General features: G+C 51.9%; 1 protein-coding gene across 7 annotated transcripts; it reads right to left on the bottom strand.

Annotated features, from left to right (window-relative positions):
• Positions 1-685: 685 nt before the first annotated feature.
• LOC115639291 (SLAM family member 8-like) lies at positions 686-26,816 on the bottom strand. 7 transcript variants are annotated; one of them, XM_030541826.1, is made up of 11 exons: positions 26,625-26,711; positions 23,191-23,390; positions 22,628-22,858; positions 22,199-22,274; positions 21,060-21,180; positions 13,443-13,784; positions 11,525-11,818; positions 10,706-10,825; positions 9,679-9,767; positions 6,634-6,758; positions 686-5,294 (listed from the first exon to the last, which is right to left on the bottom strand). In XM_030541826.1, the coding sequence occupies exons 5-10, from the start codon at positions 21,124-21,126 to the stop codon at positions 6,642-6,644; spliced, it is 1,029 nt and encodes a 342-aa protein (XP_030397686.1). In that variant the 5' UTR covers positions 21,127-21,180; positions 22,199-22,274; positions 22,628-22,858; positions 23,191-23,390; positions 26,625-26,711; the 3' UTR covers positions 686-5,294; positions 6,634-6,641. The 7 variants fall into 7 exon arrangements, with proteins under 7 accessions (XP_030397686.1, XP_030397681.1, XP_030397684.1 ...); XM_030541821.1 differs by having other exon boundaries at positions 22,199-22,858; XM_030541824.1 differs by having other exon boundaries at positions 21,060-22,274.
• Positions 26,817-26,836: the final 20 nt, after the last annotated feature.

Genomic DNA, 26,836 nt, shown 5'->3' with positions numbered 1-26,836 from the left:
ACTTTTTTTCATGGAAAAAGTTTTGACTAGCCCCAGTTAGAACTTTAATCTCCAAAGGGACGTTACTGGTTCATGTACCGTGTGCCGGGGAATCACATGAGGACTCCATATAAAAGTAAACTGGCTCTTTATTAAGCAAACTATTTACAGAGATGCTACAGCTCAGATTCCAGCCCCATGCACACAGACTAACTTCCGAGTGCCTCCTCCAAACTCTTCCCTCCCACAACCTGTGCTCCTCCCACCAAGTTCAGTGCCGGTTGCTACATATTTCCTTGCAACATTTTTTGTTGCAGTTTGGATTTGTGCCAGCATTTGCTGACTTGCTGGGACCAGAGGTTATTAGTAGATAGCCCAGTGCAGGGACATGGCGTGTCCTGACAGCCCATTGTAATGTTAGGCCCCCTAGTCATTCAAGTGCACTGGCCTTTGAACCAGTCTCTTGTCTGCGTTATTGCGGTTGATGGGGCACTTGCTTCCCCCCTCTTGCTGCCATCATTCTGTTGATCCTCCTACGTCAGTCACAGAGTTTAAGGCACGAGCGGCAGAAGCACCCTAAAAGTGTGTGTGTAGGAGGGGCCACAGGTGCCCAAACTGTAGCCCTGCCCTCCCACACCGCTCCTACCCCCTGAGATCCCACCCCTTCCCCCAACACCCTGCCTCCAGCTCACTCCTCTCCCCCTCCTCCCACCATCACTCACCCTTACAGCTGGTAAAAAGTGGGCTGGCATTACCCTCTGACTTTTAAAAGTGTGTATGGGTAGGCCCATGGCCCCCTGCCCCCCTTTTCTGGCACCCCTTCTTTAAAGTAAGAAGGGACCATCATGATCATCTAGTCTGACCTCCTGCACATCACAGGCCATAGAACGTCACCCAGCCACTCCTGTAACAGACCCCTAACCTCACATCATGGTTTAACAACTGCAAGTTACAGAGAATCCACCATTTACACTAGATTAAACCTGCAAATGACCCATGCCCCAGGCTGCAGAGGAAGGTGAAAACCTCCCAGGGTCTCTACCAATCTGAGCTGGGGGGACATTCCTTCCTGACCCCAAATCTGGTGATCAGTTGGACCCAGAGCATGTGGCGAGACCCACCAGCCAGACCCCTGGGAAAGAATTCCCTGTAGTAACTCAGAGCCCTCCCTGTCCAGTGCTACATGCCATTGTGGGCAGTCCCATCGTACAATCCCCTCCAGAAACTTCTCCGTCTTGAAGCCAGTTAGAGTTTTTGCCCCCACTGCTCCCCTTGGGAGGCTGTTCCAGAACCTCACTCCTCTGATGGTGAGAAATCTTCACCTCATTTCAAGCCTAAACTTGCTGTTGTCTGAGGCTCTTTTACCCCCTCCTGGTCCCGTCCGTGGCCCTGCCGTCCAGGTGTGCCAGCTGTTTGCAGCGACTTCACCGCTCCCGAGTCTGCAGCTCCCTCTCATGACCTGGCTGCGTCTCCGTGCAGTTTGCACTGCTGTCACCTGCCCTGGCTTCCTGTGGCTATTTGATGGTTGGAGCCTGATCTGCTCACGTGCGGGCAGCAGCTTCAGGTCCTCGGCGTCTTTGTTGGAGCAGCTGCCTGCTTCGCTTGGCGTTCTCCTCAGAGCGGCTGTGTCCTCAGCCGGGCTGCAGCAGACGACCCCTCATGGGCTTCCCGGCCCATCAGTCCTGGGCTATGGTCTCATCCCCAGGAGGATGTGCTAGGTGTGCTGCGAAGGGAGAGCCGGGGGTGGCAGGTGCTGAAACCAGCCGAGCTAGGATGGAGTCGAGAGCGGCCTGGGAGCTGCCTCTCTTGCCGAGATGTTGGGCAGGGTGGGTTCAAAGCGCTGACGCCCACAGGGACCCATGGCACAGCCGGGTGGCCAGCAGAGCACCCAGAAGGGCCCCACAGCACGGCGACCCGGTGCTGCCAGCTGAGGCCAAGGAGTAAAGTTCCCTTGTAGCCACTGGGGGACCATGCTGGGACCCAACTGAGTGGATTTCAAAACTGCCATTGGGTTATGTCCCTGGGGCAGCCCGAGGGTGGGAGCAGAGTGGGGGAGGGCTCCCAGCCAGGATTTCAGGGGGTGCTCCATGTTCTCAAAAGACAGAGGGGGTCACCTCAGAGGCACAAACCCCCACACCAAACAGGAGAGCGAGAGACACCCCACTCCATCCCCTGGGAACCATTGACTGGCAAAGGGTTGGTTGGGCAGGTGGCGTAGGCAGGGCCAGTGTAGCATAGTGGCGCGCGGGGGCGGGAACGGTCAGGAGCAGGGGCCACTGGGGCTGGGACCTGAAAGGATGAAATCATCGTGGGGAGACTCTGCCCTGCCATGCTGGGCTTGTGTGTAATGAGGCAGGTCACTGAATACAGGAGGTAGCCTCCGGAGAGCCCGCCCCCCCCGTGTCACCCATCGGTGAATGGGAATGGCGTCAAGTGGCTACTACTCTGAAGCTGGTACAGCGCTGGCTGTGATCGTAACTGGGGTGTCTGGGCATTGTTGCTTCTCCCCCCCTTCCCCTGCCAAAGCAGGTAAGGACCAAGGTTCCTGTGGTTGGCACGGGAGGCACAAAGAGGGAAGCAAGAGAGACCAAATTCTCTTTTCTCAGCGCAGGAATCGGAGCATTTTGGTTTGCACATCACAGGAAATAACAGGGTGAAGAGAGACTCACTGATCAGCTCCCTGATCCAAACACTCCACTGCTCTCTGGCCAAGGGGGTAACAGCAGCATCTGTCGCCACCCACGGCAGGTGTGGGTGCTTGCTGCTTCCGGAGAACAGGTCCAAAGAGCTCCAAACTCTACTGAGGTCCCAACAATCATGCAAAGGTCCATCGCCCGCTCCCGCCAACAGAAAAAACCCGTAGCAGCTGGTTGTAAATGTGCATACGTTTCCTTGTATTTGCATGAACAGAGCATAAATCATCCAATGCTTTACTGGACAGACTAATCTAACCGGGGACTGAAGCCAGGGCAAAAACAGGCTTGGAAAAACTTCAGCGGAGGGGGCTACTTCTCCACACACACAAACCACTGTTGGGTTTCCCGGGAGAGGCCCCTGCTCCGTTCAGTTATATTACAAGGAGGCCTGGAGTCGCCCACTGAGATGAGGGCCTAGGCTCTGCTAGACACAGAGACAGTCAGTCCCCTGTGAATCCCCCAGTGTGAGTAGATAAGACAGACAGGAGAAAGGAAGCATGGCAATACTCCAAGCACTAGACCCCCGCTGCCTTCCCCCGCCAGAGCTTTTCCCGGTTAGTGTGTGGGAGGTAGGTCCAGGATCACCGCATGCTGCCCAACGCCTCTCCCCATCTTACATGTGTTGCTACAATGCGGAACAATCCTGATCACAGCTGCCCAACCAAATCCAGCAGTAAATTTTCTTTTCCTTCCCCCCGGCCCCTGAAAGATTTTGGGGCTTTTGATGATCTCCCCTCTGAAGAGCTTCTCTGAACTCAAAGGGGAACTTTCCCGGAACACAGGACCATTTTGTGCTGGTCTTCCGGGTCCTTTCATGTCTGAGGGTTGCTTAGCAGCTCTGGGAGATGGTTTCCATGGTGTGAGTGCTGTAAACAGCAGGGGGGTGGTACTCGGCACAAATGTCTCATCACAATTAGTAACAGCAAGGCCAGGCTCTCAGTAACAGAACACCTGGGGGCTAGCTACCCTCATTAAGACTCACACCTCTGCCGTTCCCCTCTACAGGGAACCACCACCCAATAGGAGACACACTCATTGTCCTTCCTGGTAATTCCCTGCTGCTAGACTGTGTCCTCTCTTCCTTGGCCAAGCAGGGGCGTAAGGGGGAATGTTACCCCTATAAGCAAGAGGGGACATGCTCCCTTTCAGGGACTGCAGTAACTTACTGCTCTGGAGGGCAGGTAAGGTTGGAACCAGACTCTTGTCTCTGATTCCTCCTTGAGGTTGCACCTGGCGGGGCTCAGCTCCGCCCTGCAGCATGTGTCCCTCAGGCCGAGCTTCAGAGCCTGCCCCACGGCCAGGTTCTACTGCCCTTGCTCACTTTCAGCGGCACTTTGCTCCTTGCAATTCTAGCGATCCCAGGGGCAGAATCTAGCCCCAGCTCTTTAACCTGGTTCGTTTGTCCCTCATTAATCTCGCTTCTGCCGAGTCACCCTCAGCTCCCTAGATCTTCCTCAACACCTCCACTCGGGGCTCAGCCAGATTAGCCCTGGGAAAAGCCTGCTGTGAGCATGATATTCTGTGCTGCTTTTCTGCCAGCCACGTGCAGCTTTGCCCCTGCGCCTTTCCGCCTTGCGGTAGTCGGCACGCAGGGAGATTTTACTTTTATTTCTCCCACGGGATCCAGACTGTTTTGTGGCAAACTGCAATCTGACTGCGGTTTACTCAGCCAATTTCTACCGATCAGTGAATCCCCAGTACCCTCAGTTAGTCAACCCACTGTAATTCAGACACACTCCTATCTTCCTCTCCTCCACCTATAGCTCTCCTCCCCCGCAAAAGCCACAGCACCATCTGTTCCTATTTCTACTTCAGAAAACCTTCCTTCCTCCAACGAGCACAAAGAGAACAGGCCCCTGGATCCAAAACTCAGTCACATGTACATCGACCCCGCAGGGCTGCATTATCAAACGGAATAGACAAATAAATACATGGTGCATCCAAGTCCCTCCTAGCCCACGGCCCTGCCGCATCACGCAGCCAGAATGGTGCCTCCATCCCTAGGGAGCCCATTTTCTGATGTTGCTTCTTCACAGTCATGCAGCCAGCAGGCCAGGCTCAGACGGGAGTGGTTTCCTTCTCAGCACGGGCCATTCTGCACCAGGGCGTGTTGCCTCTCACCACCCTCCTGCTCCGCGGTTGGTGACGAGACGCTGCTCCCGCTGGAGGACAGTGCACCAACTACGGAAAGATGGGCTCCATCCAGTTGGCTAACGTCCTCTCGCGGGGGCGGGGGGCGAGGCGGGGGGGCGCAGCTGTGCTGTGTTCTCCACCTCTTCCCCTGCTCACGGCGAACGGGCAGACGTCGCCTTAGCCCGCACGGCCCTTTGCTTTCGCAGGCGCCAGCGCTGAAGCTGCATGTTCTGTTCCCTCCTCCGCCTTCACTCTGGTTCCTTCTTCCCAAAACAGTTGCTGAGGGCATCACACATGAGGTTCCAAAACAACGGGGGGTGGCGGGGTGGGGAGGCGTCACGAGGCAGACTCCAGAGCTGGAGAAGGTGTCTTCTTCCATTCGGGTTCGTGGGTGGAACTGAGACCGTTCAGCTACAGAGTTTGAGTGGGGCACACGGTGCACTTCAAAGCCCTTGGTAAGCTCTGATACGCCACCTCCTCTGGTTCCTGCGGGGAAAGAGAGAAGGCCTCAGTGCCTGCCCAACACGCCTCCCCCACACCGCCTCTGTGTCCTAAAGCATCGGCATGAAATGACTGATCAGACGGGCCCCGATTCTCAGCTGGTGCCAAACAGCACCTCTCCCCAGAGCTATGCTGAGTTACAGCAGCTGATGACCTCGCCCTGCACAGTACACCCAGTCCCATGTTCCCAGGACTGGCACCCAGAGGTGCTGGAACTTGGGGGGCTGCCGCGCCCCCGGCTTGAAGCAGTTTCCATCATATACACGGTGTACAGTTTGGGTCAATGGCTCTCAATCCCCTGCCCTCATCTCAACCTGTCTGTGAAGGAGATGGGGGGATTGGGCAGGTGGGATGGGTGGGTCTGGTTCTCTTCTCTTCCTCCATCTGTCTCTTTGCAGTCCGTGGAGGCTGCTAGAGCCCAGCATCTCTGAAATCCAGGCTCTGCTGGCCAGGTTTTCAAGAGCTCCCCACACTCAGCCAGTCTCGTTGTCCTCAGCAAGCAGGGAGGGGAGTCTCCATTATTCTCAAGAAGCGAGGAGACTTCTCCGCTTTCCCAACAAGAGCTGCCTAATGCTGAGCTCTCTTGGAAATCCAGCACCTCCTGCTGGGACCCAGCATCTGCCTTATTCCAGGACAGGGGCCGCTTCTGAAAATTTGGGTCAAAGGCCTCATCTGTCTTCAGTGCTGCAGCGGTTTGAGGAAAGGACGGATTTGCAGCCAGTTCAGTTAAACAGGTGATAGCTCCCTGTGTGGACGCTCGTAATCTGATTTGAAACTGGTTTGTAGTGAGTGAGTTCATCAGTTCCTCATCCAATTCAGCTAAATTGACAAACCGGATTTAAAACAAAGTAAGAGCATCTACACAAGGACTTGCACTGGTTTAACTAAACTGTTTTTTCAAATGGTTTAAATTAAGCCACTGTGACTTTGGCTACAGATAAGGCCAGCGCCTTGAGATGTGGCCCAGCAGATAGAGAACTGAGCTGGGACTCAGGAGACCTGGGTTTTATCCCTGGCTCTGCCACTGGCCTGCTTGGCAAGTCACTGCCTTGCTCTGTGCCTCAGTTTCCTCATCAGTGAAATGGGCATAAGGCTCCTGACCTCCTTTGTAAAGTGCATTGAGACCTATGGACGAGAAGAGCTAGGCACTATGTTGTTATTCCAGTTCTGGGTAAACAGCAGCAGCTGCAGAAGAGCATCTCAACCCCTGGATGCTTTCTCTGAGTCCAGCCCACTCTCCAAACCTTTCCAGGTCCTCCCATCCCCCGTGCTCTCCCTTGGCCACTTCTTTAAACACGCAGACAGAGAACAGCATCTCCCTCACCTGGGGGCCTATGTGACCTCCTCGGATGTATTCTCGGGGGTCCTCTGGAGCTTGTCATAAATGGTGGTGATTAGAGGCTCTTTCTGTGGGCTCCGCTCTGTGTTATTTTCCAGGTGACGCAAGGCCTGACACAAAAGCAGATACGTTTGTTATTGGAAGGACTTTGCAAGTTGGTTTCTCTGTAGATGAATTTGCTAAAAATTCTCCCCCAAAATTAGCAAGGGTTGAATGTGCCAAAGCACAGACTTCTACCACCTGAGCTAGCAGAGCAACTCCATTAACTGGTAAGAGTTGTAGGCTGTTATCCTCTAGGCAGACCAGAGCGGGACATGACACACAGTGCTGTTACCCTCACAGCAGTGGACATGGCTTCATCTCACTCCTCCAAACTCAAACCTCAATGCTAAATGAGGAAACCCTGGTAGGAACATTGTTTGTATGAAGTGTTTGGTCCTCCGTCCTTGCAATAGGTTGATGTGTCCATAATGACCCCACCATGGGTCATCAGCATGGATAAACTCAGCATCTTCAGCCTCAAGAAGCACAAACCATATCAATTTGAGCTAAAGGAACAACACTGTTAACCAACAGCAGTAGTAGGTTGTTATCCTCTCTGCATACCAGTCACTAGAGGTAGACACGGCACACTTGGGCAGCTGGGGTTCATGTTCACATAACACTGTCTTGGTGCAGCATGTCAACCCGTGGCTGAAGCAGTGCATTCTGGGATCCTGGAGCCACTGATCCCATAGTGCCTTATACTTCTGCTGTCAGTAAAGATTACTGGGGAGTTTCCAGCCTGCAGTGTGGGACAGGATGCATCTGAACCCTTGGGACTCCCGGCCTCTCCGTCAGGGTATAGACAAAGACAGAGAGAGCATGTGTGTGTGTAGACAAAACTGAGAGTGAGTGAGTATGTGTAGACAAAGACAGAGAGTGTGTGTGTGTGTGTGTGTGTGTGTGTGTGTGTGTGTGTGTGTGTGTGTGTGTGTGTGTGTGTGTGTGTGTAGACAAAGACGGGGAGAGAGAGAGAGAGAGAGCGTGTGCGTGTATAGACAAAGATGGAGAGAGCGTGTGCGTGTGTGTGCAGACAAAGACAGGGTCTGTGTGTGTGTGCAGACAAAGACGGAGAGAGCGTGTGTGTGTGTGTGTGTGCAGACAAAGACGGGGTCTGTGTGTGTATAGACAAAGACGGAGAGAGCGTGTGTGTGTGTGTGTAGACAAAGACGGGGTCTGTGTGTGTATAGACAAAGACGGAGAGAGAGCGTGTGTGTGTGTGTGTGTGTGTGTGTGTGTGTGTGTGTGTGTGTGTAGACAAAGACGGGGTCTGTGTGTGTATAGACAAAGACGGAGAGAGCGTGTGTGTGTGTAGACAAAGACGGGGTCTGTGTGTGTGTAGACAAAGACAGGGTCTGTGTGTGTGTGTGTGTGTGTGTGTGTGTGTGTGTGTGTGTGTGTAGACAAAGACGGTGGATATGTGTGTGTGTGTATAGACAAAGACGGAGAGAGCGTGTGCGTGTCTGTGTATAGACAAAGACGGTGGATGTGTGTCTCTGTGTGTATAGACAAACACGGTGTGTGTGTGTGTGTATAGACAAAGACTGGGTCTGTGTGTGGGCACCTGTCCACATTCCCCACGTGTGCAGTGCCCGCCTGGAGAACTCCTCCGTGTTCAAACACAGCCAGATGGCCGGCTGGCCTGCTCCCCTCCTGAAACCTAAACAAGGAGCAATAAACGGGCCAGTGCGGACGTGGCGCAGGACGACACACTGAAGGCTCCTAGGATCTGTCTTCACCGCACAGCAGAGCCAGGTTAGCCTCGCCCGGCTCTGAGCAGCCATCCTGCAGAGCCCCGCCCATGTTACTGAGTCCCCACCCACACCGCGAGGACTCCTGGGGACAGATCCCCGCTCTTAGCGCTGCCGTGAGCCCAGCAGCCCTGATTCTTTCCCAGTGGTTTGTGGGAGAACTTGTCCATCCTTTGGGGCATGTAGGGGATTGTGGGAAGGCGCCGGAGGGCCAGGTGGGCCGTAGCCTGCAGCAATGCCGCAAAGCGGGTCGGGGACTGGCCTGAGTTAAAGCAACACCCTGGCTCTAACCACTCCCCGTGGAGCCAGCTAGTGCAGGTTCGAAAGCGCCACTGAACTCAAGTGAGGGGGTTGTATGTGGACAGGAGGGGGTTGGGGCAGACCGAATAAGAGCCATACAAGGGTACCCCCCCAGCGAGGTACAAAGGTGCAAATGCACACACCCAGGGGGATCACACCTCCCAAGGGAAGAGAAGAGACCTACACACCGCGGAGAGAGCAACACTCTTCCAGGAAGGACCCATGCACCCATTAGAAAGACATCCCTGGCCCCCAGAATGGAGCAACACCCAGAGAAGCTGCACGTGCACCCAAATGTCAGCTGCAGCCCCGGAGGAGATGCACAAGCCAGAGAGGGGAACAGCGTGCAGCACACAGGAGCATCACATGTCCACGCACACACACAACCTAGCCGAGAGAGAAGTTGTGCAGACACTTATGCACGCCTCCCCGGGCGCAGAGCTAGATGCTCCCCAGAGGAGATGTGCGCGCACGCCCACACACACACACAGAGCAAAGAGCAGCCACATCCAAACCAAAGAGCGACACAACAGACAGAAAGGAGCAACGCACATGCCACAGAGAGAAAGAGCCCACCCGCGACTCCCTCTCCTCCTGGCGCCAGGCAGCTCGTGGCTGACAGAAGTGATAATTTCTGCTGGGCAAAACAGCAGCACCTGTTGGCCGTAGCAAAGGGATGTAACTTCCTGCTCCGGCCTGCAGCGGACACAATAAGGATGTTTAGAGAGGGAGTCAGAATCCCACCCCTAGAGAGCTCGCAGTCCAAACGCACAAAGGCGAGACATCTAGAAGGAGGATCTCTTTCCGACAGCCCTGCCTGCTGCTTCACTTACTGCTAAGATCTAATGAAAGAGTCCCGGCCGTCCCCCTGCACAAGGCAGTGCCAGGGCTCGGCAGGGAAGGCTGCTGCTGGATAACCGCAGCTCAGAGCACTCGCCTGGTCATTTCCTTCTGGGGGACTCCTCAGGATCTCAGCGTACTGCGGGTCGGACGGACTTTCTTCCACTGGACCCGTGGGGGTGGCAGCTGAGGAAAGAACATGAGGTTAAGAGAGGAGCGAGAAAAACCAAGTTCCAAGCCGCTCGGATTGTCGGCATCTTTGCCCGTCATGCCTCATGTCTGTCGTGAGCTGAACCCCACCGCACAGCTCCAAATCCACAGAGCCACCCCCACAAAATCACGGGCAGGGAATCCATGCGAGTCCTTCTCCAGAAAAGACACAGTCAGGCATGTTTGATGCTAAGATGCTGGATCCTGGGAACATTCGGATCCATAGGCACCAACTTCTGCTCCCGCTGGTGGGTGCTCAACCTGCCTCTGCTCCCAGCCCCCATTTCCAACCCGGCCCCAACTCCACCCCCTCACTGCCTCTATTCTGACTCCTTCCCCAAATCCCACTCACAGCCCTGCTTCCTCCCCTGAGCGCGCCATATTCCTGTGCCTCCCCCTCCATTTCCCTCCCAGCATGCTGCCGAGAAGCTCAAGGAGGTAGGTAGAGGAGTGAGGTCGCAGGAGCTTGGATACCGATGGGTGCAGAGCACTCACTAATTTTTCCCCACTCTGGAGCACCCACAAAGTTGGCACCTATGTTCGGATCATAATGAAAAAGGGGTTAAGGCCTTCACTATGCCGGGCATTGGGCCTATTCTCCCCATGGCTAACTCTCACGAGTTTATCGTGAGCCTCGTGGTACTTGGTATGTTTCTTAAAGCCCCAGCTACTGGAGTCATGTGATTATGGGAGAGTCTTGGTGCTCCTTTAAAAAAAAAAATAAAAAAAGCCAGATTCTAGCCCCCTTTGCAGAAGAGAGTTCAGATCAGAGCCCTGCACCGGACTATTATTTCATCTCGCTATTACAGCAGCGCATCCTGCGGGATCCCAGTTCTGCTGCAGGGCTCTCGTTCGGACATCATGGCAGAGTCCAGCCCTGGTGCAAGCGGTGACCTGGAAAGGGCTTTCCTTACCCGGGTCAGCTGACTTCTCGTTGTTCATCCGCCAACACCAGACGGCAGTCCCAAGGCTTAGCACTAACAGGAAGAAAGTCAGCACAATGTACCCCGGCTTCGAGAAGGATGCGTCTGCATCTGGAATGGCAGAGGCTGGAGGTTAGCAGCATCCCACCAGGGCTTGCGGGTAATGAAGAGCCAGGGCTTAAAGTCCCCTAACCATCAGGCCGTGACTGAAAGAGACGCCGCTCCTGGGGCCTGAGCTGAAGGGGAACCTTCAGCGGCTGTGGGACAGACCCATGGTGAGAAGGGAACTTCAGACTCTACCTCCAGCAAGGCCATTTGGTCCCAGTCATGGGGGTGTTATTTGGTCACACGGTGCCTCTCTGAAGAGTAACCAGATCCAACGATGACTGAGTTGGATACAAACCAACAACCCATTCAATACCCAAACCCCCTGAGGCACGCGGTCCCTTTCTACGCTGTGTAGCAAAGGGGTCAGTGTTTCTTAGGGCAACTCCTCACGCCTCTCATCAAATCTGTGGCCCCCATCACCGTAGCCTCTGGGCAGCATGAGCGAACGTAGCATCAGGATACCGCAGTGAGGCAGAGTGGTGGGATTGTCCCTCATTTTTACATACAGGGAAACTGAGGCACGGGGAGGGGGAGAAGAAGTGGCTGGACCCAGACCACCTAGCAGGTTAGTGGCTGAGCTGGGAATAAAAAGTGAGGTCTCTCGAGTCCCAAGCTGGTGACCTAACCACTAGATGGCACTCTCTCCCCGAAACAAAGCGTCAGGTGTTGCCATCAACACAGAGACAGGCCACAAACCCTCACCTCCACTGCGGCAGATGCTCTGCAGGTCGAAGGAGACGATCTTCTGATCCACGGGGTTGCTGACCGTGCAGGTATAGGTGGCATTCAGGGAGCTGGGCTGCAGAGACAGCTGGAGCCTCCTGCCATCAAGGGAGAGCTGGTGACGACCTGGATCCAGCTCTTGGACTGGGTTCCCTCTCCCCCAGGAGATGCTCACGTTTCCCTTCCCCGAGCCTTGGCACTGCAGCGTGACGTTGCACCCCTCCAGCGTGCTGGCGAGCAGCTGACTCCGGATCTGGGGCTGTGGCACTGGCTCTGTGTTCAAAGACAAGCGACAGGAATCGGATACGCTCCAGTCACCGTGATAGCTGATCCCTGCTGCTCAGAGCCCCTACACCCCATTCACCCCGATCCCGACCCAGGGCAGATTGGAAGCTCCAGAAGGGAAGAGAGTGACTGAGTGCGCCCTTAACGAGGCAGAAATTCCTTGAATGCAGGAGTTCTGAATATCAGCGGGGTAGCCGTGTTAATCTGGAACTGTAAAAGCAGCAAAGAATCCTGTGGCACCTATAGACTAACAGACGTTTTGGAGCATGAGCTTTCGTGGGTGAATACCCACTTCATCGGATGGATGTCGGATGCCTGCATCTGACAAAGTAGTTATTCACCCAGGAAATCTCATGCTCCAAAACGTCTGTTAGTCTATAAGGTGCCACAGGACTCTGGCGTTCTGAGTGTAGCTCAACAGCACGGACCAGAAGACAGGCAACCGTAGAGCATAAACACAGAACAAAAGACACCCCCTCTCAACCATGAGCCTGCCATCTCTTCTCTCCGTTTTTTTCTTTTATTCTTCACCACTTGGGGCAGCAAAAAAGCTGGAGCCGGCCCTGCTTTGGGTGGTCCCAAGCACTAGGTAAACAGTTCACCTCCTGTTCACCTGGGAGAAGGGTAACGGGAGCCGTCTGGCTGCTCAGTCTAAACAATGCCCTTGGGGTTGTTTAACTTCTCACGCAAATAAAGAAGCAGGGGAGAATTTTACATGAAACATACATAAGCTGGACCTGTTTTATCCACACAGCAAAACCCCCACCACGCAAACGCCAAAATCAGCCCCCAACCTTGAAAATAAATCATGAGACAACCCCCCTCACACACATCGACAAATCAAGGAAGATTCTTCTTAAGCCAGAGGTTTTTGAAGCTAAACTGCACATTTTCCTTGCCCTTGGCATCACTCCTGTTACCATTTCAAGCTTCTCTCTGCAACCAGGAGCATGAGAAATATTTTTTTGGAAAGGAAATCTGAGATTCTCATGTGCTCACTTGATTCCAGCAGCTGGCACTTTAAGAGCCACACCAGCTAGGATGAGAGTTGTGGTAATATTGTTTGACAGCACCGGCTTTCCTGTACTCAGCGTTGGGAGGGGGAGTCATGAGGGTGGGTGCTGGTAGCTATGCGGGGGAGGGAGAGAGAACTGAAGTAGTGGGTGTGACTGAAGCTCTGACTTTGAGCATCCTGGTTAAAATTTGGGCACATGCAGGGAACAAGGGCTGGGGTTACATGCTGCTTAAAACCTTTACTGAATCTTAATTGATGCCTAGACCCTGTGCTGGCCCCTCTGCACAGGAGGGAATTTCACCCCAAGTGCACAGAATCATTCGGCAGTGTGGCCTAGTGGATCGAGCAGTGAACTGGGGCTCAGAAGACTTAGGGTCTATTCCTGACTGTGCCCCTCTCCTGCTGGGTGAACTAAGGTGTACGCCTGCCCCATGCCTCAGTTTCCACATCTGCAAATGGGTGTAGTGCTACTGACTTCTATTGTAAATTGCTTTGAGATCTACAAATGAAAAGAGTGAGGGATTATCATTAATATCAGAGCTTCAGGCACTGTGTACTCCTGGAAATGCCGTTAAATATTGATTTGTCATCACTTACCATAGACCGCGAGGAGAAAGGCCTGTTCCTCCACAGTTGCTGGTACTATCTTAATCCGGGCCTCATAAACTCCGCTATCGCCCAGCTCTAGAGCCTTGATCCTCAGCGAGGTCTCGTTGTACTTTTCTAGCCTCTGCTTAAATCTGTCGCTGGGATCGGGTCGCTCAAACTTCTCCCCAATGAACTCAGCCACCTGAATCGTCACACCTGACCCAGCACGAAAGCTCCATTCAATTTCTTTCACCTTTTTCCCAGGGGATAGATCCACAGACAGCACGACCGATCTTCCCAGAGTCCCATTCACCCGGCTGTGGGGAGTAGGTGCTTGGGCAATCAGGATATCTAAGAAAGAGGGCAAGGCAGAAATGTTACAGCCCTCTAGTGTGTCACAAGATAAACAGAAAAGCAGCAGAAAGGAGGCAAATTGAAGTATGGTTTTTAGTTTGCTAAATTTCCCTTCCAAGCTGCATCTCTTAAAAATAACCCGCCCCCCTCTGTGCGCTCTGGAAAGCGTGTCAGGTTATGTCTACACTGCAGCCAGGGGGCGGGGGCAGGACTGCAGCAGACACACATACCCAGGCTAGCTCTAATCTAGCTAGTTCAGGTGCTGGAGCAGCATGGGCTACCTGAGTACTCAGCGTCCCAGGCAGCTTCCACAGCCCATGGTGCTGCAGCTTCCCTGCTATTGGTGCCCGAGCTACCTAGATTAAAGCTAGCAAGAGTCTGTCTACACTCGCTGCAATCACACACCCTGAGGGCAGCGTAGACACATGATGAGAATAGAAATGCCTCTGTGACACATGGCTAGAAAGGGTCAGACATCCTGCCAAATAAATAACCCTCGTAAGACAGGTAGGGAGATAATGTTTGTGTTTTTGTGTATTTACACATGTATGAGTAGGGTGGACAGTGTAATCAACAGTCCGTCTATGCTGTTTTCTGATAATTCAGAGGTCAAAAGAACATCCTGTCATGTAAATGAATTGTAAACATGGGATATGGTACTCATCTCTCTTTGAGATGTACTTTGAATGGTGGAAGAACAAGCAAACAGCCTTATGTTAATTCTATAGCTAAGTACCGTACCGGTGATGGACCTCCTTCAAAGTCATCCTTATGACCTTTTGTTCCCTGAGGAATTCCAACTTGTCAAAAGACATGAAATTGTATAAAAGATCCTTGGGTCCTGATTCTGTCACCTCAGATCTGCTTAGACGTCATCAGGGGAAGTTTGAGTAAGACTGAGGTCCCAGTTATGCTGGTGCGCCCTGAATGTGAGATCTGAACACTGGACTTTAACCTATGAACCATTTCTGAAATAACACTTTGCAACTACAAAGTTCACCATCTCTGCTCCGAATCTGACCCTCAGTGAATCGAACTCGCCCGTATGTACACTGATCTTTTGACCATACCCTCTCTCTTTCTTTAAATTAATTTTAGTTTAGTTAATAAGAATTGGCTGTAGCGTGTATTTGGGTAAGATCTGGAACATTCATTAACCTGGGAGGTAACGTGTCCGATCCTTCGGGATTGGTAGAACCTTTTCTTTTCTATGATGAAATAAGATTTACAGAATTTTTCATCAGATTTGACACGGGTACCTGGATGGAGGCCTGAGGCTGGATCACTTTAAGGGAACTGTGGTGTTTGGATTTCAGAGTCACCGGGGAGGTAATAAAGAAGCTGGTGAATCCAAGTATTGGAATATCCACCAGCTTTATGGGGACTGTCTGCCCCATTCTTTGCAGCTCACCCTAATTGAGGGACCACAGCTGGCCCCCACGAGGACCTTGGTCACGATCACACACCCTGAGGGCGGCGTAGCCACACGCTGAGAAGGAAGGGAAATGCCTCCCTGCACAGAGGGTTTGCACAAGGCATGCTGTACCACTGGAGTTCTCAGCACAGGGTTTCAGAGGGCACTAAGTGACGTTTATGCCCTCAGTAGTGGCCCTTTGCATGGGGTACATTCACCCTGCACGAGTTTTGCCTGAGCCTGCAAATCCTTACTCAGCTCAATAGTTACGTAGGCCCCAAGGTGTTTAGGCTCCTGACTGCCCTATAGAAGTTTGATGGCATTTAGGCTTCTATGATCTAGACCATAGAACGTAGAGTGTGATCTCCTTGGGGCAGGGACTGTCTTCGTTCTGTGTTTGTCCGGCCCCTCGTACAGCAGGATCCTGGTCCAGGAGTGGAGCTGCCAGATAATAATTATAGCCCCATTGAGGTCAAGGGCTTGCAGGGCTATATCGGCATGTGGAGACCATTTGGTCAGGGTAATGCATTTCTCCAGTTCCAGCCTCCCGTTCACATGAAGACTTTCTTGTTGACAAGGAAACCAGCGAAGATTCTCAGTTCAGCTGTTTCTCTTTAGCCCACGTTCATCAGAACCGCTTTGGTCGAAAAGGAGCAGGAATCTCATCAGAATGACAGCCCCTGAGATTTTGGGAAGGGCTCCCCATAAACAGGGCCAAGGCACCTTGCTTTCCTCCTTTGCCCTAGTACCTGCAGAAAGACTGACAGCAGCGAAGCAGCTGGGGAGCTGAGACCCCCTGCTGAGTAATAGTTCAAGGAGTGTGCCTACACGGCCATCATGCACCATTCGGATACATTTTAGTTAGTGCCGGTCTGGTTGCGTGATCCTCTGCGAAAGCCTAGCCCTGAAATCACCTTGAAGGGAGGGAAAATGAAAGGTCTAGAATATATTTTGTTTCTATAACAACAAATGCCAGCCTCATCAAAAGCCAACTAAAGCCTGCTGAGAAATTTGATATTTCTTTGGGATTAGGCCATGGGATCCCCCCACCATCTGGTGCATTTGCAAAATGTGTTGACAGGCACGTGTGTGCAGTGCAGGGGAGTTTTGCCCTGGGTGAAGAATGATAGCGGGCCAGCTCAGATGTCTTTGCTGAAGCAAAGCCTCCTTTGGAGTCAGCTGGGGCATACGTCCCCATGGTGCAGATTAGCTTCCCTTTATTGAAGTGAATAGGCCCCCCCAGTCCCCAGAAGATATCCATCAGCACTGCTCCAGCGATTGCTATGGGAATATTCTGATTGACAACAGCAGCGAATCTGGCCCTGGATAAACAATAACTCACACCTGTCACCCTTTAGGATTGGCTAGCTCCTCAAAGCTTTGTCTAGCTCAGTCAGGAGTTACGCACTGGAGGCAGGAGGCAGTAGGTGAGGTTCCCAGGCTGTGCTCTGCAGGAGGTCAGACTCCACCTCCAAATGGTCCCTTCTGGGGTTAACAAAAACCATCTATAGAAAGGGATCATTTCACCTACCACCAAAATGCAGCCACCTCTGGGATAGGAGAGGGCAGCTGTTTAATACCACATCAAGGTTTCCTCCAATTGGATTTTAAAAGCGTGAAATCAGCCTGTCATCTGACCAGGTCTGTTCTCATCCAGCTCCAGCCGGAAGGGAGGCCAGCAGCCTACAGCACCTTATCTCCCCAGCTCAGAGAAGGCTCCCACCAGATCCAGAGCCACCAGCAAGCTTCAGAAAACCCAAAATAAAACAGCACCATGTAAACCTAGCAGCTTCCTGCCTCCAGCTCAGGGGCTTCCTGCTTCTGGCAGCATTTCCCCATGGTCTCCTCCACAGGCCAGCCACTTCCTATGGCTCTCCTTCCTACCTCTGCTCTTTCAGCCTTTATAGGAATCACCTGACCCCTTCCCAGCTGGGGGTGATCATTCTGGCCTCCCCAGCCCCAAGTACAGTTACCAAGAATTAAGGTTAAGGAAGCAGCTCTGACTTGGGATGCCAGGCTTCCTGTGTGAGCTTGGGCACATCATTTAGGTCCAGCTCTTCAAAGGTATTTAGATGCCTGTCACTGAAATCACAGGTGCCTAAATACCTTTGACAACATGGGCTGCCATTGCTCTGTGCCTCAGTTTCCCCACCTGTAAAATGGGAACAGTCTCACTGTCCTGCTTCACAGGGGTTTGGTGAGGACAAATCCATTAATGAGTGTGGGGTGCCCAGATATTAAGGTGATAGGGGGCCATGAAAGTACCTAGGATTTATAGTTTTAAACCTGGTGCTCTAACTAAATTCCAACTTGGCTACAGTCTTGAATAATGTTGCTGTGTGCTGTTGAACAGCTGCTCTACTGCACCCCAGAGGTGGGCAAAATGATCTCTGGCTATAACATGGGATGAAAGGTGCCACGTTACTGAATTTAAACCTAGTCCCAAAAGCCGTGATTTCCCTTTTCTCGTTGCCAGCTTGGATGTGGAGAAGGAACAGCTGTGCCTGTTTATTAAAGAAGATTAAATACCGACATCAGAGAGTTTACTTCTTATAAACCTTCCCGCAGCCCACATTACAAGCTGCCTCTTTGCATTGCTTTGTGCACATCTCTGCATAAGAAGTGCTCAGCATCCATGGGGCTTTCGTTATGCTGATCCTATTTGTCTGAGACTTCCTTTGATTTTCTTTTTTCCTGTTTATCTGTGCTTTAAAACTCTTGTGGCTTTCCTGTGATTTAGCTTAGCTCCCCTAGCATGTCACCTGTGTCAAGCCAGCAGGTTTACAGTGATTGTACAGAGAGGAAGAGGTGCCTGGTGGTTAGGTTGCTAACCTGTAATGTCGGGTCCTGACTCAGGAAAGTCAATAAGCATGGGCTAAAAGGTCAGATTTTCTCCATCCAGATGTCCCAAGCTCTTACAAATGGGGCTGGACTGTCCGGAGGGCACAGGCCACATGGAGATCCAACGTACGTATCTGCACATCTAGCCTCACTTGTGGGTGCCGAGCCCTTTTGAAAATCCTGGTCTCTGGGTAAAATCCAAGTCCCACACACAGCTCCCATTGACTGGGGACCTGGGTTTCACCCACGCCGCACTTCTCTGAACTGGGGCCTTTCTCCACGGGCAGCACAAAGTGAGTTGGCTTGGGCTGGGGGCCGTCTGTCATGAATCCCCGCCCAGGAAGGCAGACGAGGCCCCAAAGCCCTAAACCAAGTTAATTTGCCTCATCAGCATTTCCAGACTCTTGGGTCAGTTCCACAACTTGAAAGCTCTGACAGCTGACCTGCACCTGCCTGTACCAGGTACATCTGGTGGCCTCAGGTGTGTTTCTTTTGATGTTTCCACCACAAACAAAACCAACATGAATTAACCACCTAGGCCCAACTAATTGTTTACCAAACACACAGGAAGGCACCAGGCCTAGCTACATGCACGCCACTTCTCTGGCTGGCTTCTAAAACGCAGAGCACAGTAAACACCATTCAACGACTTGAAAACTATTTAACAGGATACTACTTGATTCCTGGATGCAGCAGCCCCCACGACGGTAGCACCCGAATGCGTCAAATCTTTAATTTATTTAGTCTCACAACACCCCTGTGAGGTAGGGGAGGGTTGGTACCCCTGTTTTACAGATGGGGCAACTGAGGGACAGAGAGACTAAGCATCAGTCGGGCAGTTTGTGGCCGAGCAGGGAACTGGCTCTCCAAGGTCAAACACAATTTGACTGGTGAGAATTAGGTGAAATCCTCTGGCTTGTATTATACAGGGGACCAGACTAGATGATCAAAATGCTCCCTTTTGGCCTTAAAATAGATGAATTAAAGTTTCAGGCTAGGGCGCTAACCCCTGGACCATCCTTCCTCATCTCTGGAGCCAGGGCTGGCTCCAGGCCACAGAGTGCCAAGCGCATGCTTGGGGCGGCATGCCACCGGGGGGCGCTGTGCCGGTTGCCGGGAGGGCGGCAGGCGGCTCCGGTGGACCTCCCGCAGGTGTTCCTGCGGAGGGTCAGCTGGACCCGCGGCTCTGGTGGAGCATCCGCAGGCATGCCTGTGGGAGGTCCACCGGAGCCGTGGGACCGGCGAGCGGCAGAGCGCTCCCCACGGCGTGCCGCCGTGCTTGGGGCGGCGAAATGGCTAGAGCAGGCCCTGTCTGGAGCACTTGGCTTTATTAATGCTTCCAACTGTATTTAATTTTAGGGATGTCCATCAAGAGCTCTGCAAAACACTGCTTGCCACTGTCCTCATCCGTACTCAGGCCAGTTTACCGGAGGCCAGTAGCTCGACTGATGCGTGGGGCTTGCCATGATACTGACATCCGTTTTAGAAGAGGCAACTGTTCTACAGCGACATATTTGGTCTCAGCGGCTCCGTTTGCTGCTGCCACACCATTGTTCGGGGCAGTCTAAGGAAATGATCGTTTGGGAAAAACCAGCCTGTCCGGGTCACTGTGCTACAATGAAATCGTTTCCTGAGTTTGTCTGTGTGGTGCGATTTTTATCCTGTTTACCCAGAAGTTGTTTGGAACAGGTTAATCTTGGTAAATCCCTGGTCTCAAACTGGAAAAGGCTGACTGCTCCTGGGGGAAGAGTGGATCATACCAGAAAGGTCTAAGAGTTGAAGGGGAGAATGCCATGGTGCCATAGAAAATTCGAAGACAGATCAGATGGCAGGATAGATAAATAGATGGGAAAGATCACTGAGTAATGATGAGAGATAGAGGTAGATGCAGCATGTAGGTAAGAATTATAACTGATCTGAACCAAGTGACCATGGGGTATTTTGTACACAGATCAGCCCAATTTCGGCCTAAAGGAATTAGAGCAGGGACGTGCAGTTAAGAGATTTTTTTGGATTTGCGTTTGTTCAGTGCTGACCCATTTTTGGCTGCACCTCGTCGCTACACCAGACCTATGTCCTACACAATTGTGCAGAGAGGGGAACAAAGAAAGAAATTGGAAAGTGCTACATCATCAGAAATGTCTTTTCACCTCCCTCATCCGCACGGCAGAATCAGGAACCTGGGGGTTGGGACAATCCTCCTTTTAAAAAAAAAAATGGTGACATATTTTGCAGCAGCATATTTTGTAAAAACAACAAGTTTTAGGAACAGGCTCTCCCTGCTGATCTGTCTCTGCTATTAAATGGTTTCTCTAGGAACTGCGGCTTTGGTGAGAATTATTAGATTTGTGGATTAGCAAAGTGAGAATTAACGGAGGTTCTTCTGTCTTGTTTTACATAAGAGCCCAAGCTCTCAGCTGGTATAAAATGGCAAAGCTGCACTGGGGTCAGTGGGTCTACAGCAGTTTACACCACCTGGGCATCTGGCCCATCACGTTCATGAGCTATTGATAAAAATCAGACGGTAAATTTGCAGAGACTAGCCTCCATTCTTTAGACACCTGAAAAACAACCACCTAAGGAAGAAATCCCAATTGTCAGCATTGTTTCTTTCTTTGGTGATACGGTTATAAATTCTTAAAAAAAAACAAAACACAACCCACACAATCAACTGGATTAGATAACACTCCGGAAAATATCTAGCAACAAATCTGCAGTGGGTGAAAATAAACTGGTCTCGAGAACTGCTACATCTCTATTAATGTATCTTTGATATTCCACTCACATTAATTTAACATTCAATAACTATCTAATCGAAAAAAAATGCATGGAAATCTGCCATAAATGCACTGGAAATAATTTACCATGGGGAAAAACATACCAGCTGGTTCTGAGCTGGTTTTCCCCTTCAGCCTCCTGCTCTTTTGCTATACATTCTTACATTATAATATTCCTCCGTCCTTGTGCCAGACTCTGACTTCTGTGCGTACAGTTTAAACTGGTTCTGGTTCACCTACCTGGAGAGAGGCTGATCAGCGTCACCAGCAATATAGGGAGGGAGGGTTTTTTGCTGGGCACCTCCATGTCTTCACTGCTCTCTGTGTGTCTCTGTGCTGATCCTGGTAGCAGAGGCAGATGCTGGGAGATGGGGAGGAGCAAAACGACATCATGGTACATCCTCTAGGGGTCTGTGCATGCAGGAGCTTAGCACCGTTATTAATTAACTGATTATCTATTGGGACATGATGGAGCATGCAGGGCACTGGTCAGTGCGTCCAAAAAATTATAATTGCTTCTCTCTCGGCTGGATTTGCAACATGGCCATTCTGCCAGGTGGTCGAGTGCTTGCTTACAGCCAAGTATTGAGTCCTGGCTCGTTAAGAAATCTTACATCAGGACAATTAAATCATCCCCTCCCCAGATTCAAATCCCCCTTGAGCAGGGGCATTTCTGCTAAGTCCTGTGCACTGTCTCCTAAGCTAAGGGCTGGCCTGTGCACTGGTTTAACGATGTCTGTGTGTCAATCAGCCCTAACAAGGTTCCAGAGGGAAACACCAAGAATGAGGGAAGCCAGGGCCCGATCCATCGCTGAAAACCTTCAACTCACATTGACGTCAATGAGAGCTAAAGACTCTGAGGCCCCAGATCCCGAAAGGGGTCTCGCCTCCGATCTCCCATGGGAGTCAGGCAGCGAAAGGACCTGGGAGGAGCTGGGCCTCAGGACTTTGTAGGAAGAGCTCAGAATCCTGCAGGATCCCGGGATGACTGAAGACAAAGGCCAAAGGTCCAGGGCCGCCGTCACTGTGAATTCATTTATTGCAGCGCAACGGTCTCACCACCCTTCTGAGCTGGTGGTGCTTTAGGCCCACTTTCCACAGGTGTAAAAAAGGGCACAAGACATGGGGCAGCAGAGAACCGGGCCCGCCAAGGCCCTGCAGCCGCCAGGCCTGCGGGGAGCCAGAGATCTGCATGCTAATCGTGTGCGACTGTGACGAAATCAATTCTATTTGACCCCTGAGCTCCATCATGTCACTGGGGGCTGAAAAAGCCCTTTGGGCAGCTGCGGGAGAGAACTGGATGGTCCTGCGAAGAGACTCACATGCCAGAGAAGGGGACTATCCTCCAAAGGGGGACCCAGTTGGGCTCATCTACGTACCTGACTTGCTGTTCTGAGGCACAGAACGAGGACTCCAAAATCCTTGGGGGCGGGGCGGGAGAGGCGGCTGGGACGCCTGTTAACAAGCATCATCATCAGCCACAGCAACAACCAGCAACGAAAAAGGATCTCGAGCCACGGACAATTGAAGAGGGGCCTGGCCCATGGCAGCCGACGGAAATGCTCCCCATGACAGCTGCAAGAGTCACCGGGGTTTGGATCAGCCCCTTGAACCAAAACCATCTGGCTGCTTTGCCATCTGGCTGGCAATCTGGGCCGGCTTATTCGACTCCCAAGGAAGTGAGTAGAGGGTCTTTCCCTGAGAGTTGGCCCCTTCAATCAATGGGAGTCTTTCCCTGGGCTGAGGCACTTAACTTAGCCAGTTTCCAGCACCCCTGCTCTCCTAGCGATCCCAGGATATGCACGCACCTGTGGCCAGGCCCTGAGCCCCCGTTCCTGGTTGCGCTTGGGAGCTGCCGTCTCGGAGAGCCGGGCGTTTCATGTGAACGATCAGCATCTCCATTGACCTCTGTGCAGTCATGCTGATTTGCACCAGCCGGGGACCCGGCCCAACGCCTCTCCCAAGCTGTGGCCGGTGGGATGTGCTAGAGATGCGTGCACCAGACTGGAACTGAAATGCGAGGTTTCCAACCACCTCGTCTGTTGGGGAAGTAGAAGGCAGATGAGCTACTCGGAGAACGGAGAAGTATTTGCACCCAGTGCTTTTATTATCGACCTGTTCAGGGAGCCAAATTCTCCCTATAGGCAGGTAATCCAGCCAGCAACCCTGTGCAGTCCAGGCCAGGACTCAGTGGGGCCACGCTCGGCAGGACACATTGCAAGCTGCAAGGCCAGAGGGAACCACAGGGTCTGTCTGTGTCCAGCAGCTTGGGTAAAGAATCTCCTTTATATTCATCACAGACTAGCCCTGAGTCTTCTCTACACAGAGGGTGCAATTTTCATTAACTCTTAGGAGGGTTGCAAATTTGTACCTGCAGGCAGCACTATGCCCAAACTCTCCTGCTTAGACAACGCATCAGGCCCAGCTTTCACCGAAGGAGGTTGTTGGCTGCCGAAGCCATGGAGGGAGGCAAGCACCAAACACAAGATGGCCACACACGGACATCAGCCAGATGATATTCAGACCCATGGAACAATACTGGATGAACTGGTCTGATATGATTCATGAACACTGCCAGTAAATAGGACAACAATGAAAAGGAGGGGTCACAGCACGACCAAACACCGGACTAGATAGAACCATCAGTATTAACAAGAGGTGCGTTTGGGGGGAAAGGGTGTCCAATGGATAAGGCAGTAGGCAATGAGACCCAGATCCTTAAAATCAACAGGAGTGAGGTGCCTACGTACCTCTGAGGATCTGACCCTGAGTCAAGGATCCTGGGATCAAATCCTGGTTCTGCCAATAATTTGTGAGTCAGTTGTTATGCCTCATGTCCCTCTCTATGAAAGGGGGACACTAAACAGAGCTGGTCAAAAGTTTTCCTTCTACTTCTCTTTTTCTGCGGAATTTGGGTTTGCGACTCTATGAACGTTTTTGCAGAAAGCATCTGCTGTCCTAGAAACATTTTGGTTTTTCATCACAGACCCGAGAAACTCAAAGAACAATATTTTCCCAGCCCAGGACCACACGTATTTCAGACTCCAAAAAAAAAGTCTCCATTTTCTGCTGAAAACATTGATGAAAAGGATTCCTGCCCCCTTTCCGATGACATTTTCCAGGAGGGGAGAAACCCCCTTTCCCAAGCAGCTAATAATAATCCTGGCCCCTGGTAGCAAAGAGATGGCTGAAAAGAGGGAAGTGTTGCTGACAAGAAGGAACGATTATTTTTTATTTTAAAAAAACCCTCAAGGCAAAAAAACAAAGGAAGAGCTTTGACATAAGGGACTGTTTTGTTTCAGAAGGACAAAGCAGGGGGAGGGGAAATGTCAGGTGTTTCCTATTCAGCAGTTCTGGAAATTCAAGGAAAAGGATTCACCTATTCCCAAAAGACTAATTAAGCCATTCTCCAGCTGAAGCACCTTCCACCAGAGCATCTCAAAGGACCTTACAAATCCCAGGGTGAAATCCGCCCAGGAGCAGACGGCTGGCCTAAGATCTAGGCACAAAATAAGCTCGTGCAGCTGCCCAAATATTCACAGCAAGGAATCCAGGACAATCCAGTGGCTTCTCCTGAGGCCCCTGGTGAATCGTGGTGAACCATGAGCAAATTCACAGGAACTCTGATTTATCTGGGGCTGGTTCCTGGATGGAACAGCTGAGGACTGAGTTGTGCAGAGTTTGCAAGCGCTCCACTTGCGAGACGGAGGAACTGAAAGCTGCTGATATGAAGCTAGGAGCCAATGAGTGGGAACCACCTTCTTCCAAAACAGCTGAGGGAGCAGTTTAGAGAGAGGCTGGACGGCACATAGTAAACTTCCCCAGATTCATCAGAAAGGCAATGCGTGGTTCTAGAAGGAAGTGAAACCAGTCACGGGAAGGCTGATATCCTTCTGGCAGCTGCCGTGGGTATAATTCTCCTTGGGGTCATTAGATCTCTGGAGGCGGGGGCCGTATTTGGCCCAAACCACCCATCCTGACTGGTCCAGGGGGCTTCTCTTCCCACATCAGTGCAGCCACTCCCTAACACCTGCCCCTACAGTGATGTTTACAAGTCAGCCGGACCCAGGAGGAGGACAGCTGGGGTAGATAGTGATACATCATTTACAAACAAACAAACCTGGCGCCAATAACACGGGTATCAATCATTGCCTAGCTACCCAGAACCCTAGACGCGATGGCCAAAAGGGACGACTGTGGCCATCTAATCTGACCTCCAGCGTAGCAAAGCCAGAGGCAATTGCTGCACCAAGCACCCACAAGTTGTGGGTGAGCTAGAGTGGGTCTTGGACAAGTGCAGCCAGTCTCAATGTAATGACTTCAAACACTGCACCACATCCCTAAGTACATTGTTCCAAGCGTCAGTTACCCTCTTAAAGACACGTATCTACTAGGAATCGGCGGTTAAGTCTCGGGTGTTCAGGCACTTAACTTCCATTGATTTCAACGGGAGGTAGACACTGAAATACCTTTTATGTCCTGGGCCGCAGCGCCTCAGATGCTAACAGCTGTGAGGCTCTGCTCTGGAACCAGCAGCCTACCCGTGAAAAGCTCTGCGGCCCATTGCCAGCCCCCAAGCTCTCTAGCTGCTCCACCACCTGCAATACCAATCAGTGAGTCTCATGCAGAAGGCAGCTTGTCCTACAGGACCTGAGCCCTCCCTGGGTGACTGAAATCCCACCTCTTGTGAGTCTGTGGAGTTTCACCACTGATGTCCCTGGGGCCAGGATTTCCCCGCAGGTGCGGCACACAATGGGTTAAAACAAAACCAAACGGGTACGGTGTGAATAGGGCCTAGAGGGCCGCAGTGAAGAAGTGGGGCAGGGGAATGAGATCCAGTGCAAACCCTGCCCCTGCACGGGAATGGGCTCTTCCCACCTTGCTCCAGTCTCAGTGGTTTTGCTTCTGCCGGCATCTGAAGGCCGAGGGGCAGCCGCTGTGCCCCTCACTCTGCATTTGCAAGCGGAGGAGCAGATCTTGATCCCATCAGATACCAGGGGAGCAGGATTCAGCCCAGAGGAAATGAAAAACATGCTCCAAACAAGTGTGTTTCCGTTCTGGGGGCTGCCAGTCTGACTGGCACAAGACAGCACAGGGCTGGGGAAATTTGGCAGCTGCTGCGTTCCGTCAAACCGTGTGAGAGCCACTCATGACCCAGTCTCCAGCCTGGATGGGCTGGAAGGAGGCACATGAGCTTCCATGTGACAGATGTTAGTCACTGGCTTCCCCACAGGGCTTCCCAGGAGAACACAATGGAGACGGTGTGGAGACAACACTGTTCCGTACAAGTCAACAGATCTCCTGCATATAGGACGAGTGTGGAACTATCTGTTGTGTGATAAGAGCTTGTCTACATGGGGAACTGACAACAGAACTGTAGCTGTGCTGGTTTAACACCCCATGTGGAGACACTGTGCTGGAACAGAAGTGACTTTATTCTGGTACACATTAACAGACTATGCATCCGATGAAGTAGGCTGTAGCCCACGAAAGCTTATGCTTAGATAAATTTGATAGTCTCTAAGGTGCCACAAGGACTCCTGTTCTTTTTATAAACAGCCTGGTTCTCACTGATAATGAGGCCCCTTTACAAGGCTCTGGAAACCTAGAGCAGCCTTAAAGTGAATGGAACTATCATTTTTACCACTTTAAAGGCCCCTTGGTGTGGCCAGAATGGTGCAAACGGCCCTGGGGTATGTCTACACTACAGTGGTGGGGTCATGCTGCTGCAGTGCTGTAATGCTGACCATGGTACTGGCTGTTTCCAAATCCTGGCAGATACTTCGGCGATGGTCATATAAGTACCTAGATCGATAGCTGCCCCGTTCCATGGTCCGAATGCAGAGTCCGTCTTGCCCTCCCCCGCACCATGCCGGGAACAGCTCAGCTCTGAAGATGCTGCCTCGTTCTCCAGTTCTGCAGAGATCATAGGTTGAAACCCGCTGCCTTAGAGAGAGAACCTTACAGTCATAATGGAAATCAGACCATTTCAGCCAACCAGTGAGCAGGGCTTTGAA

The sequence above is a fragment of the Gopherus evgoodei genome, chromosome 24 (assembly GCF_007399415.2).
Source record: "Gopherus evgoodei ecotype Sinaloan lineage chromosome 24, rGopEvg1_v1.p, whole genome shotgun sequence".
In the NCBI taxonomy this organism is placed as follows: domain Eukaryota; kingdom Metazoa; phylum Chordata; order Testudines; family Testudinidae; genus Gopherus; species Gopherus evgoodei.
This window is presented reverse-complemented; position numbering and strand designations above follow the sequence as displayed.

Excerpts from the sequence above, each read along its gene's own strand:
- LOC115639291 (XM_030541823.1), bottom strand. The coding sequence starts at position 22,441 with ATGGTTTTGGTTCAAGGGGCTGATCCAAACCCCGGTGACTCTTGCAGC. Across the intron at positions 11,819-13,442 it reads CTTTCTCCTCGCGGTCTATG|AGCCAGTGCCACAGCCCCAG; the intron begins GTAAGTGATGAC and ends CTTTGAACACAG. Across the intron at positions 9,768-10,705 it reads CGAGAAGTCAGCTGACCCGG|CTGCCACCCCCACGGGTCCA; the intron begins GTAAGGAAAGCC and ends TTCTTTCCTCAG.